The following is a 21,393-nucleotide window of genomic DNA, read 5'->3' as shown; positions in this document are numbered from 1 at the left end:
CCATCCTCCAGGGAGGACAGTTGGGAGCAGCTGCTCCCCAGGGTCTGATGGGAGTAATTCAGAGAAGAAAGGGGAGAAGCAGACTAGAGGATGGGGGAATGTAAGCTCTTGGGCTGAGGAGTTTCCTACTCACCAAGCTCCTTTGAAATTCTAGTCCTGGCTCCTATCCCGAATTCCTGCACAGCAGCTGCACGCGGGACAGTCATGTGACCAAGAAGATGGGCAGCCCCACAAAATGCCTGATAGAAGTTTTAACAGGACTCCAGGGAAAGGGGGTAGACCCAGGGAAATCAGAGCAGATTAATGATTTGAACTTAGGGACAGCTAGGTGGCACAGTGCATAGAACACCAGGTCTGAGGTTTGGAAAACTTGAGTTCAAATCCAGCCTCAGACACTTACCAGCTGGGTGACCCTGGACAAGTCACTTCACCCTGTTGGCCTCACTTTCCTCATCTGTAAAATGATCTAGAAAAGGAAATGCCAAGCTATTCCAGTGTCTTGGCCAAGAAAACCCCAAATGGGGTCATGAGGAGTTGGACATGACTGAAATGACTCAACAAGAATTACTTGACTCCAGGAGATCCAGTCCAAATCCAGAGCTTTATTTAGTGAAACACGGAGGAGCCTAAATGTGGGACAGTTAGGTGGTTACATTGGTGAAACACAGAGATTGTTTGGGGGTGGGGAAAGGGAAGTGGGTCTGGGTATGACTGGAGTTGTTGGGGTGGAAAAAGGAATCTGAGGGACATTGTCAGGTGATTCAGAGACCAGTGTGGATGCCCTAGAATCTTACCAACTTAGAGTTTTGAAAATGCACCAGAGGCGAAAGCAAGGCCAGGACTCCAGAGGATGAGTGAACCAGAGAGCATGGCACCATCCTGCTGCAGCCTAGAATGAGACTTTTGAGGGAGCCAAGGGCTTGGCTCAGGGAGGGTTGGTTCATTTTGGTGGTTTTATAGCTACTCTGGGAGGAAAAGCAGGATCCAAGTGGAAAGAGGTGAGTAAGGCCTTTGCTGGAAGTTGACAGGGTCTTGAAAATCAACGCCAAGAACAAAGGAGGAAAGACTGCTCGATTCTTACCTTGAGGATAACCTTTGCTCTGGATATGACTAAAGGGAATGAATGCCTACAATAAGGAAGGAGCTTGGAAGCTGCCTCAGCTGACCTGGAGTCCATGACCTCTAGCCCCTGTCAGAGATATTTGATAGGTTGTGAAAAATACAAAAGGGACCCCCCCCACACCCACCCAGATTGGAGAAGGGCAAATGTCCCAAAGTCTTCCAGGAAGTCAGCAAGAACAAATTAAGCATTCACTGTGCTAAGCCCTAGGGATGCCCAACAAGGCACAAGCATGACTTCTGCCCTCAAAGGACTCCCATTCCAATGGAGCACAACTATGTTAGAGATAGAATGGAGGACAGAGAGTAGCCATTCTCAGAGCGAAGGGGACCCAAAAGACTACAGGCCCATGATGTTGGCATTGATTCTTAAGAAAATTCTAGAATAGCTCATTCAAGAGATGTTGGTGAAGTTCTAGAAGGGGATGGGACATGGTGATCCCAGAGGGCCCTTGACTATGCCAAGAACACGCCCTGCCGCACAAACCTGATTTCCTCTTTGGACAGGATTACTGAACTGGTAGATGAGGGAATGCTGCAGAGATGATTGGTCTAGATTTTAATAATGTATTTGATAAAAGTTCTCATCCTGTTATTGTGGAAAATCATGAAAAGATGTGGATTAAGCAATAATGTAACCAGATGATTGCTGAACTGGTTGGATGGCCGGACTTGAAGAGTTCTAATTATTGGTTCCATGTCAGCGAGGCTGCCAGTGTCCAGTGGAGGACCCTAGGGATCTGTGCTTGTTCCTTTACTGTTGAACATTTTGATCAGTGACTTGGATAAAAGTCCAGATGGGAGACTCACACGTGCAGGTGACCCAGAGTTCAGAGGATTAGCTAACAATGGATGGCAGAGTCAGGATTAGAAGGGACACTGAGGAGCTCTTAAAGCATTCGGCCTCTCCAATAAGGCAATTTTGTGTCATCGTCAGGTTGGCCTCTTCCAGGTTTGTCCGTGTGCAGTGAAGGGTCCTTGGAAGCCTGGTTTCAGCAGCAGCGTAGGCTAAACTGAGACCTAGAGGATGTGAATGATGTTCACACGCTACTTGGTACCTCCATGCTGGACATGGACCAGTCCCTGCCCTCTAAGAGCTTACAATAGTTGGGGTATGCAGGTTTTCAAGTACTTTGTAGCTCTCTTAGGCTCATACGACTGTTTTTGGTTTATTTCCAAACTTGTCACACTCAGTGTTTATAGGAGTGTGGTCACCCTTGGAGAAACCATGATACTGTCTCTCTGTCCACTACCACACATCCCATTGGACAGCCTGGCAGTGAGGCCCCTGCACTTGGTTGGCCGAAGCTGGGGCTCTAAGTCTCTTCACTTTTGGAGGCCTCACTATACCTTGGGTTTCCCTGGCATGCCTCTTATGCCCCGTGAGGAGACATCTAAGTGGGCCTTCAGTGGAGAATGATTTTGCTTGTTCTCTGGGTACTTGGTATGTGTTTACTGAGTAATGGATGAGAATGAGAATGCCATCTGTGCCCACATAAAGAGAGTTTGTAAAGAGGGTGGGAGATCCAGCACATCCTGAGATCTGGGCAGTGCCAGGCAAAGCACATGTTTTCCTTATAGCCTGTCTTGTGGTGTGATAGAACAACTTTTAAATATATAACACAGACCCCAATGATAAAATCTTGTAGATTGTAGAGGATGTGAAGATTTTCACTTAGATTCCTGAGAATTCATGAACATTAAGCAGAATCCAATGGTAACAGATTCATTCTTTTTGTCTTCTCCACCACGGTACTGCTGGAAATAGAAAAAGCAGCAGCCGCCATGGAGGGCAGTATGGCTAAGACCATTTTCTGAAAGAGCAGTCTCTGAGCAGGTGCTGCTTGGGCCCAAGGAAATCTTTCAGTATATTTTCTATTGAGGAGGAAGAAGATGATGATGATGGAGAACAGGAAACTGGAAAGGACTTTTACAGTTTTGAATTTCCCCACAGATTGATGTCAGTGGTAGATTCCCACTTCTATATTGTTGTATTCTCGGGCAGCTAGGTGGTACAGTGGATAGAGCACCAGTGCAGGAGTCAGGAGGACCTGAGTTCAAATCTCACCTCGGACACTTGACACTCACTAGCTGTGTGACCTTGGGCAAGTCACTTAAGCCCAACTGCCTCATCTTGGGTCACCTCCAGTCATCCTCATGAATATCTGGTCACTGGATTCAGATGGCTCTGGAGGAGAAGTGAGGCTGGTGACCTGCACAGCCCTCCCTCCCTCGAAACAAAGTCAAGTGCCAGTCATGTCATCATTTCTCTGATGGCCTGGTCTTTGGCAACAAAAGATGAACACACACATACACGTAATATATATGTTTAATATGATTTGACATGTGTAGCCTGTATCAGATTGCAAGCCATCTTGGGGAGGGGGAACATTGAGAACTCAAGACCTTATAAAAGCGAATGTTGAAAACGAAAAACAAACAAATAAACGAATTTCTTGATTAAGAAAAGACTAGTACTGAGCGTGATAGTTTTCATATCAGTTCACAGTTTAACGACTCGTTCCTTCCAACAGCCACATGAGGTAAATCACATCAGAGTGATGAACGCCACCCCAGAGAGGAGGCCAGCGAAGCTCAGACGGATCATGTATGAATTGTCCATATTCATCGTCTCTCATTCAGGCTCTTAAGTGGCTTAGCCAGAACTTGAACCTAGGCTGTCTGACCCTTGGGGCAGTGCTCCTTCCCCCCACTTAGGCATGAGCAGTCTAGCTTGGGGCTTCCCTCTGGGCACTGTGGCTGTGATTTCTGAGCACACTCGAGGTTACTGGCTTCATTAGAGGACCTTTGACATTTGAGATCATTGAGGTCTGGCAGGACTCCTTTGTCCTCTTGTGCCTCCCTCGGAGTGCCGTTGGCTTCAGACAGCTGATTTCATCATATTGCTAGCAGTTCCTTGAATTCCTTTGGTTGAATAATAGGTAGTGACAGGAACGTTCACATTCATGAGGAGGCGTCTCATTTACTTCCTTTTAGATGTCTTTGTAGGAAGACAAAAGAATAGTGCCAGCTCTTTACCTTGGAGGCCCTCTGCATGCACAGCCCTTCCACCTGTGGGCATGAGCCCTATGTGCTCCTCTGGGGACTGAGTGAGCTTTGATGCATTAGCAAATCCATCTAGGCTGTGACACTCACTTGCCTAGCTAGAGTACTTTGACAACTAGGCTGGCAGCAGGGAAGGGATTATGACATTCTAAACACTCAGTAAGCACCTACTATGTGTCAGGTACTGTGCTAAATTCTGGGGATACAGAGAAAGACGAAGGTTTGTCCCTGTCATCAGGGAGCTCACACAACCTTCAGAGGTACAGGATACCTTGGAGACAGTCAGCAGAGGGAGGGCCCTGGCACTGAAAGAGATTGGGAAGGCTTCCTGGGATTTCATCTGAAGCCTGAAGGAAGTCCAGGCAGCCGGGGGCAGAGGTGAGGAGGGAGAGCGCAGCCAGAGGAAATGCCCAGGCTCAGGATGCCGAGGAGCAGACAAGGGGCCAGGGTCACTGGATCAAGGAGAACCTAGCGAAACATAGGGAAGGGGTAGGTTCTGAAGGGTGTTGAAGTCAGCAGAAGATTTTCTGTTGGGTCGCAGAGTTTCTAGAGGAGAGGAGTGACACAGTCATCTATGGGTTTGTGTTGATTATAGTGAATGGAGTTTTGAACTTGGACTGGGCAGAGGCTTCATTTGATCTTCCTCTTTATTCCTCAAATGCCCTCCTTGGCAGAGGTGGTGCCCCTGGCTTCGCTAGTCCTGACCTCTGTGGGGGAAGGGCCATCTTCACCTTCCTGTTGTGTGCACTGGGCTCCTTCTTGAAATGACTTGATTCGTTCCCCCCTCATGCCTCCAATGTAATGTCATGTCTTGAGAGCATGAACTCTCTTTTCTATTCCCCAGTATTGCCTATAGCGCCTGGGTCCTAGGAGATGCAGAATTAAATTGAATTAGGTGCTGTCTGTGATAGAAAAAGTCAGAGATAGCTCTGATCCTCCAGTAGCATTCCCAACAGGGAGATGAGACCTTAAATGACCAGGTGGGCTTCCTGAGGATGGTGGCACATCAGAACGGACAGGACCTTGCCCTCCCCCTCCTGCCAACCTGAGTCTTGGTTCTGAGGCAGAACCGGAGGCATTCTGAAAGCCCACCATGAGAGGAGAGGAGAGGGTGTGCCTCAATGGACTAAACTCCATGAGGAGCAAGAAGTGGGGACAGTGTGGCTGGATTGTCAAGGTTGTAGAGGGAGGAAACGTGTAAGAACACATGAAGAAAGACTCAGTGTGCCCAGCACTGGGTCAAGCTGGGATAAAGATCAGCAGGGGGGTAGTCCACGAAGCTCCCGTCTTCCTTAGAGCCTCTGCCACATACAGAAGAGTGAGAAAGCTGGCAGGGGCCTCACCTTCCAGAGGATTTTGTGTTTGACCATAGGAGGATTAGGGAGGGATCCAAGAGAGAAGAAAGAAGGGGGTAGACCCTTACTGCATGTCCCCAGCTGTGGTGGCGCTATGCCTATCTGCCCGGGAAAATGCCAGAGGCACAGGTGCAGGCTCACATACACACAATTCACAAGCCATTACACTCCATCTTGTGGCCCCAGAATTTGCAGTCTCCAGTGTGGTTTGGAGTTGGTGAAGGGCTGATCCCTCCAAAACTACCTCCAAAAGCCATTTTCTTCATGTTCTTTCCACAGACCCAAGTACACAAAAACTGGATGATGCTTTTGGACTTGAAGGCCAGGTGGAGCACAAGCTTGCCTTCCTGAGAACGCGAGTTCCTGCAATGCTGAAGCTGGTACTCATCACCCACTCGGTTGGCAGCTACATCCTGCTGGAGATGATGAAGCGGGCCCCTCAGCTTCCGGTGGGTAGCCTTTATCCAGTGTCCCAGAGTCTCCTCCCAGTCAGCACAGGTGGGTGAGAGGCCAGGTCACTCAGTGGTGAAGCAGGGCACTTTAGGCTGACAGGTATCAGAGGTGAGATCAGAGCCCAGTGCTTCATGTCTTAGGAAGCAGATGCCCAAAAAGACTGCATGACTCTGGAGGTTAGCCCAGGCATGGTTTTGGAAAAACTTTAGCTGACCCACCATGCTTTGTTTAGCCCCTCCTAATTTCATTGTGACATTTACCTGATTTCACACCTTCTCAGTTTTTCTCTCATCTTTCTTGGGCAACCATTTCTCATCTCATGGGTTAGGGGTGTTGTAGGGAGGACATGCACAAGTAGGAATAGGGTGAGCAGGAAGGGGAAGGATGTCAAGGCCCCACCCACTGAGAACCAGTTAAATCAGCCTGGTGTGGTTAGCCTTTTGGAGACACATAAAAATCACCCTTCAAACATTTGAAAGACCCTCAGCTGGAAGAGGGATTAGAGATTCATGGTTAAGAGGAGCCCACCTCTCCCACTGAGCTTCCATCAAAGGAAACCAGAAAGAAGTAGTGGAAAGACCTTCTGGGGCTCAGCCAGAAACCTGGGGAACCTCTGAGTCAGTAGAGCCCCTGGACAGGCATCCACAGCTCTCCAGGAAGCCCCATCTCTAACCTCTAGTTGGGCATGGTCAAGGACATGGTCTGGGATGGCACCGGCTTTTCAGTTGGCAGTGATGCCAGGAGAAAGAGACAGAGACAGGCCAAGGCCACCAAGGGATAGACCCAGGAGCTGAGGCTTTGCCCCACCCATGCAGAACAGCTCCAGAGAGGACAGGACCAAACAAAGTCTGCCACCAGTGGAGTGTGGCTGGTGTACCAAGTCCCGATCCAGAATTTGAGGCTGAGGACATGGATAAACCAAACAAGCCACATATGAAAATGAAAAAAGTACTAAAATCAATGAACCATTAGCTAAGTGGTTTAAAAGAAAGAGGAAAATCAAATTACCAGTATCAAAAACAAAAAAAGGAGAATTCACAGCAAATGAAGAAGAAATAAAACTATTATTATAGAAAGAAACTGTTTTGCCTAATTATATGCCAATAGGACCCAAAACTTAACTCAAATAAATGAATATTTATAAAAATATGAAATACCCAGATTAATGGAACAAGAAATAGAGAACTTAATCATCCTATTTCTGGAGTAAGAAATTGGACAGTCTACAGATGAACTTCCAAAGAAAAGAACTCCAGGACCAGATGAATTCATCTGGTGAATTCCATCAAATATCCAAAGAACAAGTCAATCTAATATTACTGTAAACTTTTGCAAATTCCTCCTATGACACAGATATGGTCTTAATATGGGGGGAGAGGGGGGAGGGAGGAATAAACAGAGACAGAAAGAAACAGAGACCAGAGGGAGAGCCGGAGAAAGACAACAGTAAGAGAGAGAGGAGAGAAAGCTAACGAACATGATTCAGAAATTTGAAATTAAATATTAGAAAAGAGACTAAAGCAACATATCAAGAAGATTATACACTCTAATCAGGTTGTTTGTACCAGGAATCCGAGGCTGGCTTAATATTAGGAAAACTTAAACTGTACTAATAACAAAATGAACAAAGTGACAGAATTGTGTCAGAAGCTTTCACAAAGGCTTTTGGAGAAAATCCAGCACTTGTGTTGGTGAAAACCACTAGCAAGCATAGGCATAAATGGACCTTTTCTTCAAATGATAGTGTGTTTATATGAAACCCAGAGCTACCATTCTGTGTAATAAAGATGAGTTCGAGTCCTTTCCAAAACAAGTATGCCTGTGCTCTCTAGAATCAGGAAAACGGCATTTTTTAGAGAGGTTTTCAAAAAGGCAGTAATCCCAAGGGAAATTAAAAGAATTGGGAATAAAGCTGGCCTAGCAGTATCTGATCTCAAACTGTGCTATAAAGATGTCCTCAAAACAACTTGGTATTGCTTAAAAAATAGAGGTTGATCCATGGAGCAGACAAGATTTACAACCCCCAGAAGCACATGTGTCCAGCGCCCCACGGTTTGAGGTCCAGAGTCCAGCTGCTTACTTCAGGGCTCTCTGACAGGCCTGGCTGGAAACATAAATGAGCAGAGCAGAAGAAATCGGATTGCGTTCACCATCTAACCCTGAAAACAAGCTCCAGACCGATGTGCAGCCTAGATGGAAGGTCACAGAATGTGCATGTTAGAGAAACTTGGACGGTATGTGACTGGAAGACAAGCTAGCAGCCAGACATGCAGGACAGAGAGTCACAATTTGGATTACGTAAATTTGAAAATAAAAGTTTTGCCCACATAAAACCAGTGCAGCTAAAATTAGAACAAAGGCATGAAAATGGGAAAACCTTTGCAGTAATTTTCCCTGATACAGAGATTCTTTCCGAGTTATATAGGGGACTGATTCAAATTTATCAGAAATAAGTACCTCAGTTGGTAGCTGAGCTAAGACAGTCATGTCAAATTCAGATGGAAGCAGGGCTACTAAATTATACATAAGGATCCCCATGAGCTCATAGTGATTCGGAAAACTGTATATTAACATGCTCTATTGCATTTTCATTCTTTTTGTTCAAGATTTATATAATATGGAGACAGTAGGTGGCCTGGTGGATAGAAATGAAAGCCTGGAGGGAGGAAGGATCAGAGTTCATCTGATCTGGCTTCAGATTCTTCCGAGCTTCCGTTTCCTCATCTGTAAAATGGGGATAATAAGAGCACCTGCTCACCTGGCCCAGAGTAGGTGCTATATAAACGCTTATTGTCTTTCCTATTTCCCAGTTACATTTTTACTGGTTTTGGCCACACTTAGGAATTAAAAAGCTGCTTGATGAGGGTGAAAGAGGAGAGCATAAAATCTAGCTTGAAGCTTAACATCCAAAAACAAGATCATGGCAACTGGTCCCATCACTTCCTGGCAAAGAGGGAGAAAAGAAGTGAAAGCAGTGTCAGATTTTCTACTTGGGCTCAAAGATCACTGCAGATGGTGGCTGCAACCATGAAATTAAATGAAGGAAAGCAGAGCCATCAAAGGTCCGTATGGCAGAATCATGGCTTTTCCAGTAGCAATATATGACTATGAGAGTTGGACTGTAAGGAAAGCTGAGCGCCACAGAATCGATGCTTTCGAATTGTGGGGCTGGAGAAGACTTTGGAGAGTCCCTTGGATAGGAAGGTGGTCAATTCAGTTAATACTTAATACTTAATTCAGATTATTTGCTGGAAGGTCAAATACTGTAGCAGAAATTTAAATACTCTGACCACATAATGAGAAGATGGGACTCATTGGAAAAGACCCTGATGTTGGGGAAGATTGAAGGCAAAAGGAAAAGGGGATACCAGAGGAGGAGATGAGTGGATGGTATCATGGAAACAATCATCCTGAACTGAGACAGACTTGGAGAGATGGGAGGACAAAAGAGCAGGACATGCTATGGTCTATGGAGAATCAGACACGACTGAACAACAACAAGCCAGCAGATACCAATGTGAGGCGCATTTGATCCCTCTGGTCTAGGAATATGAGAAAATGATTGTCAAGGGAAGAAAGCTAGGCTATCTTTTAGCCAAGTGGAAAAATAAAAAGCTCCAAATCACTACTAGAGAAAGGGCAAATTTAAGCAGTTCTGAGATTCTACCTCACACTTATCAGGTTAGCAAAGATGACAAGAAAAGAAAATAGTGAATGTTGGAGAGGCTATAGAAAAAGAGGGACATTCCTTATTGGTGACCCTGTGAATGGGTCCAGCCATTCCAGAAAGTAATTGGAATGATAAGAGCGTTACTGAATTGTATGTGCCCTTTGACCCAGGTAAACCTACAAGGCCTGGCCCAAAAGATACAAAGAAAGAAGAAAAGGTCCTTTATGTACAAAAATATTTATAGCAGCTCTTTCTATAGTAGGAAAAAACCAGCTCTGGAAACCATGTCTGTCATTGAGGGATGGATGGAATAAAGTATATGTGAACATAATGGATACTTCTGTATCATAAGAAATGAAGAAGTAGATGACCTCAAAGAGACATGAAAAGACTTCCATAAACTGATGCAGGAGAAAGGGAGCAGAATCTGAAGAACCATTTAGACTGTAACAAAAATGGATGAGTCAGTTCTAAGGACTTTCACAAACTGATGAAGTGTGAAGTGAGTACAAGTAAGACAGCAAACTCTCTAAGAAGAACATAAAGACAGTCAGCTTTGAGAGGCAAGAGAACTCAGGCAACACCATGGCCAGTGACGACCCACCTCCAGGCGGGGGACCGTATTTTGTGTCCACCCAACAAGGACATCGACTTCACTCGACTGTGCCTCTTTGTTGCAAGGAGTTTGTTCCTTTCCTCTTTTTTTCAGTGGAGTGGGAAGTTGGAAGGAAGGAAAATGGGATTTAAAACAAGTACACTTTCCAAGCACCAAATCCACCCCCTTCCCTACTCCATTCTGTGTAAGGTCTTCCTCTCCCTTTACCCACGGGAGCATCCCTCAATGGAATGCCCTCCAACCTCCAAAGTAAGGTATCCTCCCTCCCCTCTTCAGTCTTTCCCTCTCCTCCTCACCCACTGCTATGTAGGCTCTTCTCCTTCTGGACCCACAGAGGTCACTTTCCCCTCGTTGCTAGCCCTTGATCTGACCCCAGCACTTGATTCCCTTTTCTCCATCCCCTCTGTTTCCCGCTTGCATGTACCTTTCTGGACTGTAAAATTTCCCACAAAAGAAGCAGCTGCCCCTAGGGCAGAGTGTGCCCAGACTGTCCACAGTGTTCCCTCTTCCACATTTCTGCCTTCACCCCTACCTCGTTGTGGACGTTTAGAAAGAAGCTTCTTCCTGGTCAATCTGTTGCTGTCTGCATTTATTCACCACTCACATTTCTGTGTTTGGGGTGTTTGAGAGGAACATCATCTCTTCAGTTCTGGTTTTCTTTCACAAGCTGTCTCAAGCTCTTCTTTCTTATTGAGTGGCCATCTTTGGCCCTGAATGGTCAAGCCCCACTTTATAGGGTAGGTCACCTTGGGCTACATCCTCCATTCCCTCTTCAGTTGCCTAATGGATACGGAATAGTCGTGCATTATTTGAATGTCCTCTCCGTTGTATTTGTAGGCCTTTCTCCCAATGGCTTGAAGAACTTGTTTCTGAGTTGAATGGTTACATTTAAGCTGTGTATGTCATGGAATCTCCAGCCTTCAGTGGTTTCCTGGAGGCGATCCGTGAATTCTTTCAATGAGGATTTCATTTTCTACGTTCAGTAGTTCTGGCAAATTCTCTGTTACTTCCTTCATTATGGTGCTAAGGTTTTCTGGGAGACTCATAATCCTATGGTTGTGTCTATGACTCCTGTTCCTAAGATGAACGTGTTGCTGTCATGGGGAGCGGATTTCTCACTAATGTTCTTCGATGTTGCTCCTCTTCTCCTAGGCAATCCTTCCCTTCTGTATGTTGGCAGTCTATTGGTTTCTTTTTGTTTCTTTGGTGAGACTGGTCATGGCAGATTCCACTTTTGCTGTTCTGCTCACCTAGTTCTCATTTCTCTTTTAAGCCACTCAGCAACAGCCTGTTGTGGTCTGTGCTCCCCTCACGTTCCCTGGGGACCTTGGCCTCATCAAGCATTGGATCCTTTCCCTTCATTTTGAAGTCTTTATTCCTAGATGCCTGATCTGGAGGCCATGTTTCTTCTGTTATTAATGTTTTGCCTGTTAATTTGTCTGCTTGTGGTCCAGGCTCTTGAGTTTTCTTTTTCCTGAGATTTTTGCATCAGGATGCCTCCTTTTACCCTGCTGTCGTTTTCCCTTCTAAGCCCTCAGAACAGAGCTAGTCTTTCTTAGCTTCCTTAATGGTTCTGTGAGGATACTGGTTTCTTCTCCCCCAAAAGAACATCAACAAAACCTCCCTGGGGGGACTGCTCCTTCCTATTGCTCAAAGATACCTTCCCTTCTGGGTGTCCCTGGATTCTGCGTTGCGTGTTGCAAAGTCCCTGCTTAGCTCTGGTCTATAATAATGATGACAGCTAGTGTTGTTGTTATGTATTGATATATTGATAATAAGTAGCATTTATGCAGTACCTACTTTGTGCCTAGCATTGTGCTGAGCACTTGACAAATCCTATTGTATTTGATCTTTACAACAATCCTGGAAAGTAGGTGCTGTTACGATCCCCGTTTTACAGTGGAAACTAAGGTAGACGTGGCCTTAGTGCCTTGGTCCCAGAGCCAGTGTCTGAGGCTAGATTTGAACTTAGGTCTTCCTGACTCCTGCACACTGTGGTACCTCTAAAAACCTTTTTTCCCCCAAAAAAATGTCCAAAAGGTATTCAAGACCTGTGCCCTCCTGTCCCCTTGCAGGGTTTTTGATGTTTTTTGTTGACTCATATCTAACTCTTCATGACCCCATTTGGCACCTTGGCAAGCGCACTGGCATAGCTCATTTTTACAGATGGGGAAATTGAGGCAAACAGGGTGAAGTAACTTGTGTAAGACTAGTAAGGGTCTGAGACCAGAGTTGAACCCAGAAAAATGAGCCTGCTGCTCTGTCCCCTGCAGCGTCCCCTGGCTTCCGCTCTCCCAGGATTATGCTTAGCTTTGTAGGTAAGTTGCTCTTTCTTGTAAACCTCTGTAGTTTGCCTGTTGGAATACTGTATTCCAAGGTCATCTCGCATTTGTCTTTAGTTCCTGACCCTTGTGCAAATGCTCCTCTGGGCTCCCTGGCAGGAGGCCATCGTCAGGTCCCATCTTTACCCGCTAGGACGTTTCATTCATGGTTTCCGGAAATAGAACATCCAGGCTTTTTTTTAAGTCATGGTTTTCCAGCAGTCCACAGTTATCATCCCTTGAGCTTTTCTCCTGTTGGTTGTTTTTATGTCCAATAGCTGGTATTTCTTCCGTTTTTTCCAGCTTGATGTTTCGAGTATTTCTTGCTGTCCTGTGGAGGTGCTAATTTCTGTTTGGTCTGTTGTTTGCTTGGAGTTCATTTGTGGCACGTAGTAGGTGCTTAATGAATGTTTAGAACAGTGTCTGGAATGTAGTAAGTAGGTGCTATATAAATACTTACTCCTTTCCCTTTCCGCTAGTCTCCATCCAATTCTTTACCATGAAGCTTCTATTTCTTTTTTAAAAATCCATTGCTTAACAATATATCAATAGCTTTTTAAAGGCTTTGATAAAATACGGCATCCCTTTTCATTTAAAAAAAAGTATAGGAATAAAGAAACTTCCATAATATGGTAAATCGTATCTACCTAAAACCCCAAACACTAGTTGCCTTTCCAGTAGGATCAAGGGTTAAGCAAGGACTCTTTTGTCACCACTGTATCTGATCTAGATCTAGAAACAGTAGCTGTAGCAATAAGATAAAAAGAAATTGCGGGAACAGGCATGGGAAAAGAGGAAACGAGATTATTCCTTTTTGGAGATGATTTAGTTTAAAAAGTAGTCAAAACAGTTAACTTCAACAGAGTGGAACATTTTAAATGCCAGCCAGCCCAAGGAACCTTTCCACACATGACAAACAGCAGCGTATAGCAGGAGATAGCAAAGCACATTTCATTTGACCTGACTCCAGAGCGTGTAACATGTCTGATGGACCATTTACCAAGACACACATAGAAATTATATGAACATAATCACTTAGCATTCTTTACAGGAAATAAAGGCAGGCTTAATAATCAGAGAGGTGTTAAGTGTGCCTGGCTAATATGCCAATATAATGAAAAGGACATATTTTCTACTTAACCTAAGAAACTTGAAAAGATAATAACAAAATTCCTCTGGAGGAATAAAAGGTCAAGAATCTCCAGGAAAATAAATAAAACAGGGAAAGGGGTTGGGGAATGGTGATCTGCAAGTGTGAGACATATCTCTAATTATACCACAAGGCTGTGATCATCAAAACGCTGTAGAACTGGCGATCAGTAAACGATGTTGTACGAGACACAGAAGCAGTTCAACATGGGATCATCGTGTTTGATAAACCCAAGATGATTCCTAGGTTAAAGACATGCCCTTTGACAAAAACTCAGGAAAAGCTGGAACGCACCATGGTGGAAACTAAGACGATTCTGGCCTTTCTCACCAAATGCTGCCATTAGCTCCGCATGGACGCAGAAGTTAGAGTATGGAGAAGAATCCCTTCACGGTGATAGAGAGGGAATCGCAGCAGGTCATATGGAAAGTTTTGGCCTGGTCACTGCAGGTAAAATGAGACAGGGAAGGACAAACATTTATCAGGAATCCGCTGTGTGTCAGGTACTGTGCTAATCATCCCATTTGATCCTTACCATAACTCTACAAGGTGGTGCTATTATATCCCCCTCTTAGAGTTGAGGAAACTGAGGCAGAGCTTAAGTGACTTGCCCAAGATCATACAGCTACTAAGTATCTGAGACCAGATTTGAAGTCAGGTGTTTCTGACTCCAGAACTAGCTGGACCACCATACCAGCAAACTTCAACAGAGGTTGGTTGTAAGAAAAAGCCATTTCCCAATCCAGAAAGGTCGGAATGCAAACAACCCAAAAGAAGAAGGCCACATGTCAACAACCACATGGAAAAGTGCCCCAGATCACCCCCAATAAAACCACAGATTCAGACAGCTCTGAACTTCTTCACCCATCAGACTGAAATATTTTTAGAAAGGCTCATCATGAGGTGGGGGGACGTGAGAGGACAAGCACATTGAGGCACTGTTATTAGAGCTGTAAATTCATCCAGCGTTTCTGGTAAAGAATTTGGAATTAGATGAAGCAAGGCAGTGAACATCTATTAAGTGCTCTGGAGATAGGAAGGTGATAAAAGCAGCTGCTGCCCTCAGAGGGAACGCACATACCCACATCCACACCCCAAATTGTGATCCATCCCATCTTCATCCGTCAGTGTCACCACGAGGCAGAGACCTCCAGAGTGATCAAGGAAAGGGGCCAAGATTGTCCAGGATCGTGGAGAAGATTCTCTCCATGACCTTTAAAGTCCTCCCTGCCTTGGTCTCCTCAACACCTCCCACCTGCTGTCCCTTTTCCTGATGAGCTCTCTATGCCTCCTCACTTCTCCTTCTCCTCCAAGTCTGAAAGCCACACTTCCATCCCAAAGCCTTTCTCAAGTCTCCTTTATGTTAGCTTCTTTCCCCCAAGGTCACCCCCAATTGATCCTGTACTAAGCTCATTTGTACATAGCTGTTTGTGTGTTCTCTCTCCCCCATTTGATGGTGAGCTCCCTGAGAGCAGGGACTGTCCTTTGGCTTTCTTTGTACCCCCAGCATTTAGCACAGCACTGACACACAGTAGCTTCCTAAAAGATGCTAGTGGACTGACTGCAAGTACCCACATATGTGAATGTATTTATAACCTCAGTATTTAATACAGCAAAGCCCTGTAAGCAGAGGGAAAGCCAAGCCATTGGGGAATGGCCAAGCAGTTGTGGTCCCTGGACACAATGGAATGTGCCTGCACCATCCTTTCATTCTGTTGTTTGACAACCCCTTGCAGACCCAAGAATGCGCTTTATCTAGTGACGTCAGCATTGCGAAGGAAAACTGGGAGATGCTGGAGCCTGGAGGGGCTGTAGGAGCATGAGACCCACATCCTAGATCTGGCCTCTGTGCGGACTGCACTGTTTGTACTTATCTGTCACAGTGGAGGGATTTCTCTACTGTAGAGAAGACAGTTTTGGGGGAGTAGTGTTTCTGATACCAAAAAAAAAAAAAGCACATGAATGAGGTTTTCTCAAAGCTTACAACTGAGGAGAACAGAAAGGCAGTCCAGATGGGACCCAAGCAGAGGGGCCCAGAGGTCACAGGGGCCACAGTGAATAGACCTGCATTTTAGGAAATCCACTTTCTCAGCTGAGCAAAAGGGAGGTGACCTGGAGCGGGGAGAGACTTGAGGAGTCCATGGGAGGCTTTTGTAGTAATGTTGGCAGGAGGCAGGGAGGGTCTGACCCCAGATGGCGACTGTGTTCATGGAGAATGGATGAGGGAATCCACTGGGGTTGGTAGGAATGGACACATGGCGTGAGGGAGGAGAGTACAGAGTGGGGCTGCCAGCCTTCTCCCCTGGGACCTTCTCCATAGCTGCCTTGGAGTCCTGCTTTATTGGGCAGTCTGACTAGTGCAGTGGCACCCAAGCTTCTTGAGGGCAAAAATCTCACCTCCTCTCTACCCACTGTCTGCCTCATGTTACCTCTGTCAGCCCATGTTAAATGCTTTGTAGGAAGAGAGTCTCCTGAATCAAATGCTTTTTTTTATAATGAGAAAACGGCCTCCTCTGATGGAAGCCTGGCTTCGTCAGCTCATAGCCCTAGGAAAGGATGGCACCTTGGGAAGTGAGCACCAGTTACCTGTGTCAGCTTAGAGAGACCAAGGGAAAGGACTCTGTATAGTGTGAATGCCCGTTAGTCTTGGACCAGTCTTGTGGACAAACATTCTTGAGAGCATGCTCGAGGTGTTTTGGCTACTCTCTCAGAGACAGCCAGAGGCCAAATGGCAGGGGTCTGCGGGGTCATCCATGGACTGCTCTCACCTGGGCCCTTGCCCAGCTTGGTGCTGACTGTGCCTCCCCATCCCATCGGCCTTGTGAGCGTCCCTGCCCCTGGTCACCGTCCTGATCAGTGCCTTCGCTGAGTCTTTGTTTCATGCTCATGCACTGCTTAGCCATGGACTCTTGCCTTAATGTTTACTTAAGCCTGATGTCCCGTGGATAGACGCGTGTTCTGGAGGCAGGAAGGCTTGAGTTCAAATGTGACCCTGGGCAGTCACTTCATTGCTGCCTGCCTCAGTTTCCTTGTCTGTGAATTGAGAGCAGAATCTAGCATCTACCTCCCAGGGTTGTTGAGGATCAAATGTAATCATGTTTGTGAAGTTCCCAGCAAGCGCCTGACGTATGCATGTACATGTGTCCACGTGTGTGCAGAAACAGCAATAGCGTGTGATAAAAGATTTATCCAGTGTATTTACTGAATGTGTAATAGACAAGGTGGAGCTCAGAGCAAATTGTAACTAATAAAATAAATTTTTAATCTAAGTAACTTATGGGAAAACGTGAAGATAGACCTTGATTGCCTTGGGGCCCTGGATCAATCTGTCAGGCTGTAAGCGTTCACTAAGAGCCCAAGGTATGCCAGCACTGGGCTCAGTGCAGGGGATGCAGCTTACCTCCTTCCTGGAAAGATACCGTATGCTTAGACAGTAAATGGCATATGTGGAACAAGTGCCACCATTGGATGTCTGGTGTCAGACAGTCCCTGACATTTAGGGTTAGAGCACAGGAACGGCACCAGGCAGGAGAGGCTCGAGCTCCTGAGTGGGACGGTGCTTGGAGCGTGCAGCTGCCATCCCCAGAACCTGGTTCAGTGGCTTGATGCTTGTCTTTCAGTTGAACCAGTGACTGGGGGTGTACCCTGTTGTAAAGAAGGAGATGCCCAGGCCCCTGTGTGTGAGGTGGGAGGGAAACCCCTTGTCAGCCTTTCAGTGGCTTCCACCAGCAAAGAATGTGGACATCAGTTTGGCCAACCTGCCCCACAAACAGCACTGCCCAGGGCGGGTCCTCCAGCCTCGGTCCTGGGAACCCCGCCCCCCTCCCAAGACACAGCTTGTGGTCTGCCCTCACTGCTTGGCTATTGATTCTGTGGGAGTGAGGGCTGCTGTTGTTGGGGAGACAAGGGATGGATGGAGAAGGCAGTGGCTCCCCCAGCCCTCACTCCCAGGCATGGCCCCTGATGCCTGATCATTTTCTGTCCTTCCCCCACCTCTGCCCCTCCTTCTGCTTCTGCAAGTCTAGGGCAGCCTGGGCCACATTGGGTTGTGCACCTCCCTTCAGGTTCTCTCATCCCCTCTAAATCCTTGAAATGTACAGATGTTAGAAGAAAGGCGGATTTCACAAATCCTGCGTATTTTGGGTATTGGTAACGGTAACCGCAAATCCTGCCATTGACAGGCTAGTTGTGTACCTGGGCAGCTAGGTGGCAAGAACACCATCTTCTCAAGTTCACATATAACCGCAGACATTTCCTGCCTGTGTGACCTTGGGCAGGGTCACTTAACCCTGTTTGCCTCAGTTTCCTCATCTATAAAATGAGCTGGAGAAAGAAATGGCAAACCCCTCCAGAAACCCCAAATGAGGTGACAGAGAGTCAAACACAACTGAACCCCACACACACACGCATACATACATACATACACATATACACATGCACACGTGTACACACACACTCGTACACGTACACATATACACACCACCTCGCGTGCACAGCCCTGGACCAGACATGTCTGTTTGTGTCTCTCTCCACATTCCAGGTAAGCCCTGGTCCACCCCAAGGGTGAGTGTCTATACCCCTGGAATTCCTCATTTGTCTGTGTGCGTAGTGGTAGCTGAGACGATTAAAAATTAAATGAGTTGGGAAGGTGTTTTCATTTTTATTTCTTTTTTCCTCTTTCCCCGTGTTGGGAGAGCTCTGGTTGCAGTCTCCATCTACTCTTTTCTCACCCAGTCTCCATTATGTCAAACTTGAGACCTTTTCCACCATTTTTTTTTCTTTTATCAAGGACATCCCCTGGTAGTCGCTAGTGAATGGCACCCTTTTCAGAGAGGGACCAAAGCCTTTGGGAAAAACTCGCTCTGAGCAGGGCTGAGCAGGGAACAGCCTCTTTTTTTGGTGTGCTGCCCTCTGGTGGCAGCGTCATCCGTCACTCCCACTTTGGGATGGCTTTATTAATGAACGAGGCTCCATTTCAGACGTTCAGATGTTCCAGGATTTGCTGTGTGAAGCTGATGCTGATCTGAGGCGAGGCTTGCGGCTTTCGTGTCACAGCTCAGAAGTTTGGGCATTTTGCTATCTATCGGGTGCATTTACCAGAATGATCTGGAAAGTGCCATCCTTCCTGCCCAACACTAGCCCCCCAGCCCGTGAAGGAGAGGAGGCCTCCCAGGGAACGAGGGACAGTGGGCACAGAACCAGACTTCTCTCTGGTATCTCAAAGCCAATTAGGAATGATGGTTGGCCGGCTTCCTAGAAAGTGCTTGCCATGGCTTCCCTTGGTGGGGAGGGGTGAGCCATGATGGGAAGCTCACGGTGCCCTGTCCTCTGACCCCAGGTGCTTCGAGGCCTCTTGCTGTTTCCAACAATAGAGAGAATCGCTAAAACACCGAATGGCTACGTGGCAACTCCTCTCCTGTGCTGGCTGCGATATGCCCTTTACGTGCCCTTCTACATCGCACTCAACCTGATGCCAACGAAAGTCCTCACCATGTTGTCCAGTCTGATTCTTCAGAGGCTGAAAGCAGAGAATGAAATCACTTCTCGACATGTCATGAATTCACTTAACATGAACTGCATTGGTGAGCCGATTATAGAGGGTTTATCTTTTACAGTGTCTGTGTGTGTGTGTGCGTGTGTGTACGTGTGTGTGTGCGTGTGTGTCTGTGTGTGTGTGTCTGTGTGCGTGTGCATGTGTGTCTGTGTGTGTGTTGGAGGGCACTGGGTGGTCAGGGCACAGGGGAGGGACAGATGGGAGCAAACAGAGGTTGACCCTAACACACCCCATCCATCTGCCACGTACTCCTTCCTCAGGGAAGCCCCTTCCCAGACCAGGGGCAACCCAGATGTGCTATCCCCTCCCCAGGGCAGTGAAAGACAGACTGGATAGAGGGTGGAGTCAGGAGGGCCTGGCACATGCTGGCTGTGTGACCCCTGCAAATGCCCCTCAGCTCTCTGGGCAGCTTTTCAGGACCCTGCGTCACGTCAGCCTGCTTTGACAGTGGCAGTTCCTCACCAAGCACACTGATGCCAGTGAATATCTAGTTTGGTCCTCCCTGCCTAGCCACACTCAGAGTGTGGTCACACTGCTTGGCAGTAGCCCAGAAGGCATGGAGACTCCAACTCCAGGATATACTCACCAAGCAAAGCCCAGGATCTGGGCCCCACCCTTTGGGAACTGACACTTTACCAGGGGACAGCAGGCACCTCTGATAGTTGAGGAGTCTCTATTAAGCACCTGTTGAATTCACATAAAACACTTCATCTTCTCCAGGTGTTGTCAGTGTAGACAAGATGTCTGGGTGTCCGCACGTACAGAATAAGCCCCAACCCAGGCAGGGAAGGACACCATCAGCTTGAGGATGGGGGGGTCACCCACAAAGAAGATGGTGTGTGAGTAGAATTCCATGAGGTGAAGAAGACATGTCTGGCAGCCCCGGGGGACAGCCTTTGCCTGCAATTGGGAAATGGAGTCCCATGGATGGGAAACAGAGGCCAATTTGGCCATACTGCCCAGTTCAGAAAGGAGGGTGATGGGATAGGGTCAGGCACCCACTGGAATGAACCAGGTAGGAAAGAAATGACTATGGGTCGAGGATGGAGTGAGGGCAGAGAGACTCGAGATCATGAAAGTCCCCAGGAGAAATTGGGACGGTGGGCCTCGGGATTGCTGCTGTGGATCACAATTGGAGCGGGTCGTGTGACCATTGAAGGAAAGGGACTTGTCTGAGGATGGGGGCAGATGTTACTGTGAACCCACGCCATGGAGTTTGACAGGATATAAAACGCTGTGGGGAGGAGGAACCTCCTTCACTCCACTAATGGTGCTTGCTGTGGGAGCTTGGTAAAAAAGTTGTTTTCTGAAGAAAAGCAGGCTTTTTTTAATAGACTTTCTAAGTTTTAATTTCCAGAAGGAAAAAACAACCAACTCAACCCAAAGGAAGAAAATATTCCACGCAATTCACAGAAACCACTTTCTTCAATTTCTCACAATCTGAGTTGTCCACCTCTAAATGGAAGGGAGGGAAGGTAGCGAGCTCCTCTCCCTGAAGGGCTTTAAGCCCAGGCAGGAGGCGGGCTGGGGGTCTTGTCCATATACATGTGACATCATCCCTTCTCTTGCCTCCCTTTCATGGCTAAACTTGAGGCTGTCCCAAATCAGTGCAGCCCCTTTATCCCCTTCTTAACCCTCCAGTCTGGTTTTTGACCCCTGCCCTCTCCATGGTGACCGGTAATCTCTTAGCAGCCAGCTCCTTCTCAGTCTTCATCTTTCTTGAGCTCTCTGCGGCCTTGGAGGTGACTGGTCACTCTCAGTTCTCATGTTCTTTTCCAGACCATGCCCTCTAACCCTAGGTGCATCCCTCAGAGTCCTGTCCTGGACCCTCTCTCTTCTCCCTCTATACCCCTTCTTCCCTTGGGGGTCTCATCAACCCCCATGGATTCTGTCATCTTCTCTATGAAGACGGTTCTCTGATTTGTTTGTCCAGCCTTGACTTTTCTGCTGACCTCCAGTCTTGCATCTCCACCTGCTCAGTAAGAACAAGCACTTGGGGTGGGGCTGGGGGCAGGAAACAGCTTCTATCCCTTCTGTACCAAACAGGAGGCCATCACTGGTGCTTCCCCGCTCTGCTCCTTCTGAGAAC

The 21,393-nt window shown here is 47.0% G+C and overlaps 1 protein-coding gene across 8 annotated transcripts in view; it reads left to right on the top strand.

Annotated features, from left to right (window-relative positions):
- Nucleotides 1-21,393, top strand: part of LDAH (lipid droplet associated hydrolase) — a 60,811-nt gene that overhangs the window by 23,792 nt on the left and 15,626 nt on the right. For all 8 annotated transcript variants that reach the window (XM_072649783.1, XM_072649700.1, XM_072649377.1 and 5 more), the window contains exons 4-5: nucleotides 5,820-5,989; nucleotides 19,089-19,332. In XM_072649783.1, coding sequence (XP_072505884.1) covers nucleotides 5,820-5,989; nucleotides 19,089-19,332 — 414 coding nt within the window. The remainder of the gene's footprint in view (nucleotides 1-5,819; nucleotides 5,990-19,088; nucleotides 19,333-21,393) is intronic.

This window comes from Notamacropus eugenii, chromosome 1 (assembly GCF_028372415.1).
Source record: "Notamacropus eugenii isolate mMacEug1 chromosome 1, mMacEug1.pri_v2, whole genome shotgun sequence".
Classification (NCBI taxonomy): domain Eukaryota; kingdom Metazoa; phylum Chordata; class Mammalia; order Diprotodontia; family Macropodidae; genus Notamacropus; species Notamacropus eugenii.
This window is presented reverse-complemented; position numbering and strand designations above follow the sequence as displayed.